Source organism: Rhipicephalus microplus, chromosome 7, assembly GCF_043290135.1.
Source record: "Rhipicephalus microplus isolate Deutch F79 chromosome 7, USDA_Rmic, whole genome shotgun sequence".
In the NCBI taxonomy this organism is placed as follows: Eukaryota; Metazoa; Arthropoda; class Arachnida; order Ixodida; family Ixodidae; genus Rhipicephalus; species Rhipicephalus microplus.
Window position 1 is genome coordinate 3,611,466 of NC_134706.1, and position 14,338 is coordinate 3,625,803.

At 46.7% G+C, this 14,338-nt stretch overlaps 1 protein-coding gene across 1 annotated transcript in view; it reads right to left on the bottom strand.

Annotated features, from left to right (window-relative positions):
- The window catches only part of LOC119180292 (caskin-2), a 394,179-nt gene extending 380,248 nt beyond the window's left edge, over positions 1–13,931 (bottom strand). The window contains exon 1 of the mRNA XM_037431451.2: positions 13,315–13,931. Coding sequence (XP_037287348.2) covers positions 13,315–13,441 — 127 coding nt within the window. The 5' untranslated portion in view covers positions 13,442–13,931. The remainder of the gene's footprint in view (positions 1–13,314) is intronic.
- Between the last annotated feature and the right edge of the window lie 407 nt (positions 13,932–14,338).

Genomic DNA, 14,338 nt, shown 5'->3' on the forward strand with positions numbered 1-14,338 from the left:
TAATATGGTCAACCGTCCAGGAAGTTGGTTTGAGAAACCATCTGCGGAAACGAGCTCAGTTTAGCTATGCAGCACGAAGGGCGCTCGGAATTAAAAAAAAAAAAAAGGTAAATGTAGCCTACGTTAGTCCAAAGATCAGAACGTATGATCATGCAGCATTGTTGTTCCTGAACGTCTTCTATGGGAAACGGTATGGTGTTGATGTTAATGTTCGGTCAGGTTTTTTTGCAAACAGAGAGAGAAATTTGCATTCGTACACAGATGGCTAGACGACCTTGGCTCGCGCCTCTCTGCGTGAATCATTTATAATGCGGAGGCTATGAGACATTGATGGCGGTTAGAATATATAATTATGAGCAAGTTTATGCATTCCCACGACGATAAATAAAAGCACGCAGAAGAAGTCATCAGGTCATCGTCACAAAATGAAGGCCTTTCTTCGCACTTAAGTGGCAACATTCAGCGTGGAACTGGTCCACAGCGAACCATCCAAACCACGAGCGCGGGTCATTCACACGCGGTCACAACGTCAAAAGCACTCGGACAAACGACACCGGCATCTACGGTATCTGAGCACCGTAAACAGATATTTCCTACAATTCACTGCGGAACGTCCCGATTGGCATGTAATAATATTCTAGGCCAAGTTAGGGAATAGTGGGTCGGGCGCCAGCTGGTCAAGTACTGAGACATGCAGCGGACGACGCAGAGCGGAAGCACACTGGTGTTGCAGCGATTCGACCACTGCTCTTAGCCGTCGGCGCATAGGTTTCTTAAAAGACGGCCATCCCATGTGAAAATTCTTGCATATGTCAGATCGAAGCTCAAGTACGCATCTTTTTTCTGGAACCCCCACCAAACACACAACATAAGCGAACTCAAATCCCTTCGAAATCGGGCTACCAGATTAATTTTAGTTCTCTGAATCATCCACCGTACACACATGTCTCATCGCACTAGTGATACGCTTCACATCGTCTATTCCACTGCATTCCAAGCCTCCTTTTTATACGAGCAGAAAAGGTCAGAAGGGTCTTCCTCGAGCCATTTTCGCAATCACTAACCCATCTATGTTTTCTGAAGTTGTTAAAAACACCCATGTATAGTTTTATTAAACACTCCCTAGCCCTTATGTAATACGTAATACCCCTGACGGAGGAAGGGGAAAGATTAGGAAAATAAGGTGAAGCCTCATACTGAACTACGCTTATGAAGGGGAATGTTTGAAGGTGCTCATTTTAGACATTATACACAACTAATAAAATCGAACACATATAGCTCAAGTGTCTGTCGGTTTCGTTAGTTGATCTAACCCTCGTATTCTAAAATGTCCCTTCACTCAACGCTTCACCTGCACTTAAGAAGGGCGATGGGAGCGCCATTTCTAAGAACGGTAAGTCACTGCATATCAGGGATAATCTGCTGCGATTCTTGAATAGCGCAGCGTCATTTTCAGCCGAGCAGTGGCGCACTGCTCAACTCTGTCAAGTGAAGGGTGATAGTCGAGTCGAGTGAAGTTTGTGAATACGAGAATAAAGCTTACGTTACGACACTCGACTTGAAAGGAGGCAAGAACAGAGATAACAACGAAAAGTTGTTCGCTGCCTATGCTCAGCATGGACGAACAAAATATTTACAGGTATCTGAAAACTCACCACTTGGTGACAACAAACTTACATACAAGCCACTCAATATTAGCAATATGCGCCACACGCCCCGCCGCGGTGGTCTAGTGGCTAAGGTACTCGGCTGCTGACCCGCAGGCCGCGGGTTCGATTCCCGGCTGCGGCGGCTGCATTTCCGATGGAGGCGGAAATGTTGTAGGCCCGTGTGCTCAGATTTGGGCGCACGTTAAAGAACCCCAGGTGGTCGAAATTTCCGGAGCCCTCCACTACAGCGTCTCTCATAATCATATGTTGGTTTTGGGACGTTAAACCCCACAAATCAATCAATCAATCAATATGCGCCACTCATACAGTTCTGTTCACATCTCCGAATTCTCTTTATCTCGAGCACTGGCCATTTGCTAAGCTGAACAGCTAGCTATAGGGAACACCAACTGTCGAGTACGCGAACTCAGAATGGGCAAAACGGTTTAATAGTAAGTCAGGCGTATGAAGCGAGACACACAAAGTATGACGTGCATACGGCAGGAAGCAGACGACAGTTCACTCGAAGTGTCTGTATGCTCTGACAAAGGGCAGACGACGGCGACGTGCAGTCTGCTACCGCGAACTATTACTGATGGCGCTCGGCTTGACAGAAAACAAACAGAGACAATATTAACAAAATAATGTCGTTCGCTGCCTAGCCTCGGCACGGGGGAACGATAGCTCAACGGAGATCCGCAATAGCATCTGTTTGTGACGGCCACATAGTTGCATGCGCCCGACACAACGTTAGGATCAAGCTCCATCGATACACTGTCGCGTTCCCAACCGTTCCTAATGCTCGTTATCTCGTTGAGCGTTGGCCAGTTGCTAAACTAAGCAGGGGACACAGACAACTGAATACGTAAAGCTAGAATGGTAAAATGGTGGGCTCATCAAGTGGGAGACGCAAAGTATGACGTGCACATCGCTGGAAGCAGACGACAGCTCACTCGAAGGGTTCGTCTGCTCCGAACGGCTGCAGGCAGACGACCCGTAGTCGGCTAATGGACCGTGTTTGTTGCACGGGGAATAACCGGAAGAAACGCGCTCAGCGGGGGAAGACGCTGTTCGTGACCACATCCCTGGGGAGCCTCGAGTCCAGAATGCACTGCGGTCGCAAGCTCCGTACAGCCCGGAAGTGTGACGATGATAATGGCTCGTTCTTCAGCGTTCCTCCTATCGCCCTCTCAGTTTCGCGCGGACGGTTTGGAGACGTCGCTTTTCCCGCGTTCATGAGTCCACATCAATTCGTTATGAGGCTGATTCACGTGTGAAGTGCTTGTGGTGTGTGGATTACGCTATGACGTGACACAGCTGTGCGGACGACGCGACGGATGGGAATGACTTACGCATGTGTACAAACGACCCCATAGTTGCTAGTAGAGGGAATACAAAACCACCGAACTTCTGTAAGATATGGTATCGCGTGTCAGCTCTAATAACGCTTAAAATTCAGCAGGGTCAGCAAGAGATGGACACTTCATTCATTCGTTCATTCATTAAAAATGGTACACATTGTCCTGAATAAAGTGTGAGAACAGTGTGGAAGACTAATAATTACGTAAATTCACGACAAAAATAAGCTAGAGAATCTGTATTTATACAGAAGCAACCCAGCACGCTGTTAAATTGGCTTGATCTGTAGCAAACATTATGACATCAATGCTTTTGTTTTGCCCGCCTCCTAACCTTTGCGGCACATCGTTTCAAATACGTGTTCATTTTACAAAACATCTTATTGAATGATGTATACGTCAGAATTAATGATCGAAAAGAAAAAGAAATTTCAGAAGATACGCTTCGCGTAGAACTGCGCAAGAAAGAAAAGTATGGCGGGGGGGGGGGGGGGGGGGGATCACAAGCTGTGACCAGGAAGAACAAGCGTTGAGTTCACTGGAAGCAGAAACTGGCAGCAAAAAGCCCATCAATAACAAGATAGGAGGGCGCAGAAGGACCACTCGGAAAATCGCCTGGTTAGAGGCTCGCCGTCTGGCATACGTTATGTCGTTCATTTGTGTACCGAAGCATTCATTTCTCGCAACTTGAACGGAAAGTGTCACATGGGTGACAAATAACATCACACAGTGCCAGCTGTGGTCCCCTCGGTACAACAAGTCTTCAACTGACACGACTGGCTTGGACAATAACGGCGAAGCACATGCGACAAAAAGTGATAAAAATCACGTGGCCGCTTATGCACTTGCCTAAGACTGCTCGAAGGCGAAGGTCAACTTCTGTATTTTTCTTCTCAGCCTATTAGTATTGATTTCTGGCATTGCTTGTATCATTTGCATTGCTTTCGGGATTTTAGGCATCGAAACTTTTGTGTATTTCCGGTGTTTTTTTTACTTTTTTGACCAAGAGACGACGTCATGTAATAACGTAATAGTGACGTATTAGTTATTATAATAACATCACCAATTTTGGCGATCTATGAGGTCATAATAACATCACAGGGTGGCGTCATCACACGGTGATCCTTTGCTTTACTCGTGCTGAAGCCACTGATGGTCACTTTTCACGTTTGATGAGGCATCTAGTAACACGCGAAGTCTACGAAAACAAACAGTTACCACCATCGCTTGCATAAGACAAGGTAGCAGTTCAAGCACAGTCATTCGTGTGCGTGTGCATTGAGCGGCCGTGATACGAGCTACCATGGCCACCAAAAATGAATACGGCCGCCAGCTAATGCCACAAATAAGAACTTGGCCGTGCGCCCTATAGCTATTCCCAACAAATTGTCTCTATCCAGATAAGCTTTCAGTGTGAACAGAAGAAACATAATAGATTAATAATCAGCCGACAAAAAATAGCTGCTTCCACCCTCATCGCAAGCAGTCGAGCAGAGCCAAACGAAGTTTAGCAGACGAGATATACACAACTGCCTTTTTCGGTGGGAGCAGACAAAGAAAAATTTTGCTGATGAGAAATAAATATAACTGCTGCCTCCTTCAGTAGAAGCAGACGAGCAGAGCCAAACGATGAGAAGTTAGGCAGACGAAAAATAGCTGCAGCCGCTTTCAGTGGAAGCACGACAAAACTTTAGCAAACGAACAAAAAGAAAGGACAACCTGGCCGCTGCAGCAGACGACAGCGCTCTTGGGCGCAGCAGTTGCACCCCTTTTTGGAAGGCCGCACACTGAAGAAGACGAGCGAATAAGAGAGCCGCTTCTTCGAGGGCGCACCCTAGGAGGAACCATCTGTGGCGTGTGTTTTTTACGACCAACTGCGGCGCTTTCTATTTATCTTAGCTCCGACGCCCAGAAAAACATCGCGGAGGCAGCTCCCCCTCAACAGACGACATCGGCAGCGGTATAAGGGTTGGGGAGAGAAGACGGCTGCCTGCGTGCATCGCTGCTGGGTGGAACTTACTGACAGAAAGAACCTCTTCATAGAGCCGGGGGAGTCATCAAAACTCCGGGCAGGACCCGCTGCGCCCCCGCTGGGGGCCTCGAGAGAATGGCGCCGGGAAGCCACTAAAGCGAGACCGTATATACGCTCACGTTCCGCGACGGGAACCTCCTGCCCTCCATAAGCGTAAGGCCCGTTCATAAACACAGAATGCCGCTACGGATCAACTCGGCGCATTAATTGTTCGACGCACGGCTGCGTTCGCATATGAAAGGTCATCGTGCGGAAGAGAGGGCAATGGGTAAAAACACGCAAACTCTTGCCTTCGTTATATACTATGTTTCAACAAACGAATCGGGTTCTTCACAGGTACAGGAGAACGTTTCAAATATGGCTGATTTCGATTTCAAGTTTTCGATTAGGGAGAGGGGGATGCAAGTCTTACCGCAGTGAACCTCACCACGACCGACCCCGTTGACAGCAGAGTCACTTTCAGTTCATTTTCAACATCAAAATACAGCGTACAGTGATGTTATGGGCAGTGAACAAAAAGCCTCTAAAATGGGCATGAAAGCGTCCACTGATTTGACAGACAGCAAGCATATACGTAGCAAGTAAAAATGCAGTACAGCAGTGCAAGTAAAATAAAATAAAACAATGTACAAAAAGAAATTCAATATTACAAATTTATATAATACAATGTCTTTACAAAAGTCAAAATTTAGTCATCATACAGGAGAGAGAGAGAGGGGGGGAAGGCCGGGAGGTTAACCAGATACCATAGCATCCGGTTTGCTACAGGTTGTGCTGAATGAAGTCAATAACCTAAATACATAATAGAGGATAAGGTTCACAAGCGAAGTTCTACCGCTAAAAGCAATCTCTTAAAGAAAGAAAAAGTCCGAAAGCAAAGCTCACGATAGATGCAAAAACGGACATGAAGTTGTGAGACGTCATGTGAGACATGACGTCTCTCAACGACCTGTCAATGGTTCCCTGCTTCCTAGTAGTAGAAGAGAAAAGTTAACAGTTCTCTCAAGTCAACGTCAGCGGTCATCGGCGCTAAGAAAATTTGACACCACATGCGTAAGTTCCACATCAGTTGCGCTATTGCAAAAAAAAAATGCGCATCTTGATCAATTTTAGATGGAGTACTGGCTCAATATCAACAAGTGACAAGAGTATCACCATGTTGTTAACTGCATCCTTCTTCGCATGCCTGCTTTTCTTATACATTTATGTATACATCGCATCGCTATTAAATATTGTTGAAAGTGAGTGCTGTCTCCATCAGTAGCGCTGTTCTTATATTCAATTGTAGCATAACCTTGCGCTATTAAACAATAAATAGAATGCAGTAAGACTGAGTAGAAGTAGAAAGCTAGATTTGCGCCCCCTTTAAATGATTAAAGACGGTCGCCTCCCCATCCCGTCCTCTCGGCAGCTTTATGCGCATAGGTATAATCATCAGTGTAATTCACCAGCTATATTAAGAAATCTTCGAATGTGCGTAATAAAATTCACCTGCGGTGTGTCGCTGCTAGCATAATGCCACCTTGTGCAGACAAAAAAATGTTAACAAAAATTGCCCCCACTTTACCCAAGGTAATGTGAGGAAATGCGAATGCATTTCTTGCGCCGAAAGTACACGGCGTAGGAGTTTTAATGGGGTAAATTAATGTTCTCTACGATAGTTTTACAATAGCCACTTATTTACACATTCATCAGCAAGCAAACGGTGGAGAGTGAGGCGTGCACTCCACTCCATTTATAAATACGTACGAGCGAGCGGACGGGAGAGTGAGGCGCAGGGAGGAGAGAGAGTGAACGGCGAGAGAAGGAGAGGCGGAGCACTGTACCCACCCTCTGCTACACTGCCTCCATACAGGCGGGAGCTCCACCGATGATAAGCGCGCGCGCCAGCAGCTGTTGCTATGGGAGAGGGAGTGAGAGCGGAAAGATAACACCTGCCGGCTCGCGGACACCGCCGGACGCCTGACTAAAAATCCATTCGCATTTAAGAGGAGAGAGAGAAATGAAACTAAAGTGATGTGGCCTTGCGTGTGTAAACCTATGAAGGAAAGAAGGAAAAAGAAAGGCAGAAGGAAAGGAGGTTATACGTAAGTAAGCCTGCTCGGTGTCTGTTTCGGTTTGCGCGTGCACGCGGTATCGAAGCAGCGGTAAGCACAACATTGCTTCACTTTCATCGCGTAAACGAAGCGTGAAAATCCTTCTTTTTTCTCACCATGCTTTCATTCGGGATGCCCGGCCCCGCGTGCTCCGCTTGTTCATCAAGGTATAGTCCGCATCGTTAGCATGCATCGTTGTGGACTTAGATGCTGTCTCACCAGAAGAGCTCGTCTTTGTCAGCCTCGCCCAAATTTATAACGACACTTTATGATACTAACAATAAAACTTGCAAGGTACTGCCTGAGACGACTAGAAGCCGAAAGCCATGTTTATCTTTTCATCATGCCATGTTTATCTTTTCTCTATCACTGTTTATCTCAGTGAATTTTACTGTTCGTATTGTAGAAGTCCACTTGAATCCTGGCCGTCACGTACGCCATAATTTATACAATAACACCACTGACGACGCTTAACGCAATGAAAACAACGGCATTTTTTTTTTGTACTCTTCATCTGTTAAGCAAACCGGAAAGAATTTCGCCACTCGGGACGCTGTCCGGGCGGTGCTGTGCCTAACCTCGAGGGTATTTGCGGCCCCGAAGTCAGCAATGCCGCTACTGCCCGACAATGAAGCTGCATGAAAGAGGTCGCGGGACCTTCTCAGCGCACGCACCGACAGTTGCAACAGATGAAAAATCCTTGGCCCTTTCTTGACCTCATCGCGAGTTCTTTGACGCCCCGCGTCACCCGAACGGCATACCCGTCTAGCTAGCTTCATGCGCTGGACGACGTGGGTCGGAAATGGTGTATGCGGGAAAATGATCATCACTGCGTAGCCAAGCTCATGGCAGCGTTTCAGCCCCTCGTCTCACCAAAATTTTTCAGTTTTGCTCACAGAAATACGCGTGGATAGAAAGGCGCGCATGGACATACATTCATATATATATTCTCGCCATTGGAATGGCCTTCCCACTGACGTTGTAAACATTATTCATAATGAGCATTTCCGTAATGCCGTAGTTCGTGTTCTATACACAAGCTCTTTTCTTGTGTTTTGTTTATTGTGTGTGTCCTGTGTTTTTTTTTTTTTTCGTCGTTCATAACCATATATGATCTCTTTCTAATGTACTGTACGTTTCTATTGTATATGCGCGTGTTGCTTCTATTCTCAATTTTTGTACGCATGTGCTCTAATCACTCTCCCTCGGTAATGCCCCTGGCCCTGAGGGAAATGAAACAAAAGAAATGAGATAGGGTTGTTGCCCCCTCCCCTCTAAACATCTACGCAACTAAGGAGCTGGAGAGAGGGAGGAGTTTGCCAAGTAAGCCTTATACCGCTACACAGTCAAACATGCATGCACTGTCATTGCTTAGGGTGCAGGGTTGCGCATGTTTGTTGTTTTGTTTTGTTTTGTTTGAAAATCGCGGCAGCTACCACGCCGGCCGGCTTCCGTAGCACTGGCCGTGGTGATTCCCGGGCGCACGCACATTTTCCCTGACTCTCGCACTCCTTGCTGCATTAGCATTCATGGCGGGGTCAGCAGGCGGTCCGTGTTCTTGCTGTGGGGCCAAATTGCACTGCAATTGGCGGCACCGTGTCCCCTACCCACATGGGCAAGGATGTCTACCCTGTTTTAAAATATGCCAATTAGCTTGCCCATGCCCGCGCAGGCCAACTGTCCCAACATGACGGGCAATCGGCCTCAAATTTGGAAGAAGGCATCCGGCAGATTGAACCATTCCTCGCTATTAACGAAACTTGTAAGCACTGTAAACTGGCCAGCAGCAGATATCCGCAACTCTCAAAAGTCACATTAAGAAATGCAAAAAAGGTTCTTAGCCGTCGCCATATAGTAAGTTTGCTAAGGCGAAAGCCTCACATGTCTCATCAAGCTCCCGGGAAATTTGACGAACGCCGGCGACCATGCCACAGCGTCAAGGACAAATGAAGCAGAGAAATCATCATCACGAAATGATGTTGCCATATGACGCCGTCACGACGTCACAGATCGCAAGAAATTTGACGTCATCATCGCAATCTAACGAATTCTGGCGCAGCGGCATCTTACACAACGCCCAACGATTAGAGGGGTTTTGCCCACGATTAAAGCCCCTTGATCTGATCGAGGGGCTTTACCCACGATGTCATTGTAGCGCCATCGTTTGGGAGGCGCACGAAACCGGGGAGCGTGCGACCTCAGCAGAAACAAATGAAGACGGCGCATGGCAGTGAAGCCACGGCTCCTGTTTCCTGCTCCCTTATATATACATCGACTCAGAAGACGAAAAAGATGGCTTGCGCTTTCCAGACATTTTAGGTGAGTGCACAAAAAGACCCCGTCAGTTTTTATTTTTTTTTCTTGACAGCATAAAGCAGCACTGCTCTAACTTCGACGAGAGACGCTGCGCGTTACCGCGCATGCTCTGGCAATATACGGAGCTGCCCTGGCGTAACCAGGGCGTCGCCCCCCCCCCCCCCCCATTTTATTTTCCTGTCATCGTATACATGAATAGCGTCAAATGATGATCTGCTTGCCCGTCCCTCTCCCCCTTCAGATCAAGTAGGTGCTCCCGTCCATGAAAATGTTCCGTCTACGCCGCAAATGGTGAGCCTCTCAGCACAGGGGACGCCAGGTGGTTCTAATACTAGCTGTCCAGAGGGCCCGCAAAGCAGTGAAGCTAGAGCTCGCCCCTTTCTGTCCCCACGAGGGCGCTGCCGACCCTCCATCCGGAGGGGCTTCTCGGGACAATTATTTTCTAAACAAAGCTCATCGACTGACAGACTATTGTTGCCCTCCAAGGACTGTTTACTTCACACGTGTAACACGTACGCTAAAATGACATCACCATTTTCTTCACCTAAAATTTGGAATGACTTTCCTCTGTCAGGAAACAGTTGACTTCTCCCCAAACACGTCTAGACATGAATCAAAACTACTTATCATATCTAAATAGTCCCTTTACAATAGCTTTTTTGTTTTCTTGATTACTTACGTTGCTTATTTCATGCTGTTCGAGGTGAGAGATGTTTTACGTTGCTTTTTGGCGTTCTTGGTGCTTGATGCGCCAGGCGATACCGTGTGGATTCACAGCCGGAAAGAGCCAATCAGAGATACCAGCTGCCATTCGCAGGCAGCTAGTACAGGGGCATATACTGAACGAAAACCGCCCCCCCCCCCCCCCCCAATTCAAAGGGAGGCAGGGCGCGCCAAAACGGGACCCACGCCGCCCAACCCGCGAGGGAAGCAAAACAAAATCGTTAGCGCCGTCTTATTTTTCAATTCTTTATCATCTTCTTCTACGGCGAAGCGGAAGTAAGCTTTAATTTTAGACTACGGCGCCGGGTCCACCGCTCGGGGTTCAGGACTAGTTTTGGGAGGATCGCGCGGTGTCTGTGCCCGTAGCCACCAAACACAGGATACGCCACGGCGAGGTCTGATCTGCAGGAAAGGGAAACCGACACGCTTCGTACAAGCAGACGACGAGGAAACTCTAAACTTAGACACAAGGGTCTTGTGTTTTTCCCCTCATCCTCTTATTCATCTAGAAGCAACGGTTATAGATATCATCATCATCAGTTTCACTTTCGATAACTACGGTCACCGACGATAGCCCTACAATCATTAAACATTAAATCGCTACGCTCACGATGTCGAATCGAAGTTCCAAGATTTTAAAATGCAGCAATCAACTTTTCCAGCCTTTCTAACGGTATAACCTCATCACATTTCCAAACGATGGTTCCACGCATGGCTTCCATGTGCTGAACCTAATACCTTTTTTGCTTGTTCTAATGCAGCTGAATGTCGTTTTCTTTTTCTTTTTTTCGTGCAACTGAGCTCCTATTCCCCCCCCCCCCCCTGTAACATTCGCTCCTTAACCCTAAAATATTTTATGGTTGACATTAAATACCATCATACCGACGTGTAAGGTACTTCATTTTTTGTTATATTTTACGTATTCGTTTTATAATTAGTATTTTTTTCTTGCATTTTTCTTCGTTTTCTCGCTAGCATTATAATGCGTTCCTCTTCCTGCAGATCCCTAAACAGGGCTACTAAATACACCAATAACTAAGTTAAATTAATTCGTTTAGTACAGTTAACAGGGCAATAAGTAGTAGAAGGACGGCAAGATATTCAAATTTCATTCTACAAAGCGAATGAGAGAGGGGGACGTGTTTATTGTAAGACAAAATTTAGCCGGCGTACGTAGACTGCTGACTTGCTACGACGCAAATGCCTGAACAAAGAACGAACTAAGTAACGACAAGTACAGAGTTCGAATGGTATGAGTCAGGTTCGTTGTGCAAGGTATATATATATTACACAGCATCAGTGTTTATTTTTTTAAAGGGGAGAAGCTCCTTGTGGCGTGGCTTGTGCGTTTCCCGTTGTCGTTGTGCGCAACCGCCGGTCGAACATACGATATGTTCCATAGGGGACAGACGAACGGACGGACGGATGGACGGAAAGACAGACAGACAGAAAGACCGACAAGCAGACGACGGATGAACGACAGCGCGGATGGATGGACGGACGCACAGACGGACGAACGGATGTACGGACGGATGGAAGACGTACCGATGGACGCGCGGATGCACGGACGGACAGCAGCAAGAACGAACGGAAGGACGGAAGCGCGCACGGAATGACGGACGCTTCGCCCCACTCATTATCATTCAGTCCGTTGATATGCTGTGATTTTTTTATCTCTTCGAATTTACCAAGTACTTAAAACCCAACGCATAAATCAACGTCCACAGACGCCCCTTCTACAGGTGCGCACAGATGTGCTGTGCCGGCATAACAGATGGCGACCATTCCATGTCATCTATCTATTCGGAGAGAAGAGACTTCGGCCGGAATGATAAAGTTATGAGCTTTCTAAGAAACAATCAGGTAGTGTGCGGCGCCACTTGTGAAAACAGGCGTATACCACGCGAACGCGCAACACGTCACACATCCTAATCTTGCTCAACGGCCCCGACTTCGTCTATACCAATAATGTATACACTTCCGGGATAGCCACCAGTTGGAACGACAAAAAGCACGCCAGGCTATACCGAACAGGTAGTCATAATGCCCCGCTAACATTAATTATTGGCACTCAACAGCGTCTCTCAGTTTCAAGCTTGAGAATGCTAATCTGCGTGAGCATTGATTCCCTTGCGTGAATATTTGTGTTTGCTAAACCTTCGTGTTGGGTGCACACTTTTTCGCCTTTAAGAAATGGGACTAAGTGTGCGACTGTTCTGGTATGCGCATTTGTATAGTTTTTCGCTTCTTCTCCACTTTTGCAAAGCAGCTGTTATAAGCAAGAGGAGAGGAGTAGCCGATGTTACGCATTGACATCAGCCTCTCCTTGCAAACACGACACAACCATTAACAGTGTTTACGGCAAGGCGCGGACATGAAGTGTAGTCCTATAAAAAAAAAAACTAAACATAACCATAACGAACAAAAAAAAAACCGCAAAGAAAACAACAATGTTTACGGAAATGCGCGCAGTATAAAAATAACAAAAATAACGTTACTATCCATAACGTAAAGCACAACGAAAAATCGTGAATAGACTAAAGTGTTTCAAACTATTCGCACAATAAAATAAAAAAGCATAACGTCAAATTACCATTAAAATGGTAAACAATATAACGTAAACCATAACAAAAAACCATAAACAAACAGTGTTTACTGCATTGCGCGAAGTGCGTACATGACGGAAAATCATAACACTATCATAATGTAAAACAATGACAAACACAACGGTAAACTACAACAAACGCCAGACATAGCCGTAAACCATAACAATAAAACGTAAATGAACGGCGGTATTTAGAATGCGCGGAGTGTAAACAAACGAAACCTTTGCGAAAACAGAGCAGTATTTAAGAGACTGCTCCCGCGAGACAACATTATATCCAACTCTAATGTTTTGTGTGGTCATTTCAATTGCATGATTGCTTGTGTTTCTTCAAATTCTGTGTTGTGTACAATTTTTTGTATAGAAGAAATTGTACTCAGTGCGTAAGTGATGTGTCTGTATAGCCTTGCGTTTGATATCAAATATGCGATGACCACTGTTGTGCCGGAGTACAGGAGTAGCCGGCGCCACGCATTGGCACCAACCCCTCTCTACTTACATACATTTAATTAAAAAAAAAAGGACCAGGACTTACTTTTGGGCGTCCTGAGGCCCTTCTTTTTGGAGAGCGTTCGCAGGATCGCTGGAATATCCTCGTTGCGAACAGCCTGGAAGAGCTGATGCTCTTTGGACGCTGACAAGCCCGACGAAGAGGACAACATACTCGAAGTCTCCCGGGAGCGCCGCGCTCAGCGCGCAACTTTTTCGGGACCGTAAGACACCCACAAAACTTTCGTCAACACACCCAGATCGCGGGGCGGGCCGCTTCTACAACACCGTGGCTCGGCACAATCAATTATCACCAAAAAAGCGATAATCGAAGGGCCGAGTCCGCGTCACCAATGCTGCCGCAACTTGCCGAACACCCCCATGACTTCACGCTTCTCCTCAAAACAGCAACAACAGCCTCGGCAATGGCGATGCAACAGCAGCAATAGCGCCGGGAGCCACTCTCGAAGACATCGCCGGAAAAACTCGCCGCAAACTTTCTCACCGCGTCGACTCGAAGCGCGCGATTGACACCCGCACTACCGCACTGTCACGGCCGAACCACATAGCGGGTCCAGGCAGGACGTCGCGCAGAGTTGGAGCAGCCAGGGTCGGAAATCCGAACAGACGGCGCGGCGTCGCCCGACGACTCCTCGCGGGGTTTCATAAGCACGCGTCATGGTTCCGAGTGCCGTTGATCTCTCGCGGCGTGTTTACACGCTTCCGGTGAACGCCACAAGCTGGCGCTACAAACTAAAGCAGGGGTCTTGTTATTACTGATAGTGACAAAACCCACCACAAACAATGAGCATTAAAATGTACCACAATTTTGTTATATTTTTAGTATATAAACGTTGTCGCGCCATCTACAGGACGTATTAACAATTAAAATATGACATAAATTGAGCAAATTGTTATTTTTATTGTTTTTGTTGAATTTCTAGATGACGCGGCAACATTCTAGTTGAAACACAATGCACGTATAATTTTACAGCAAATTGAAGCCGGCTTTTGTCGCTTGCATGGTAAAATAATGCCAGAATAAACGTCACCACCTTGTCCAATCATAG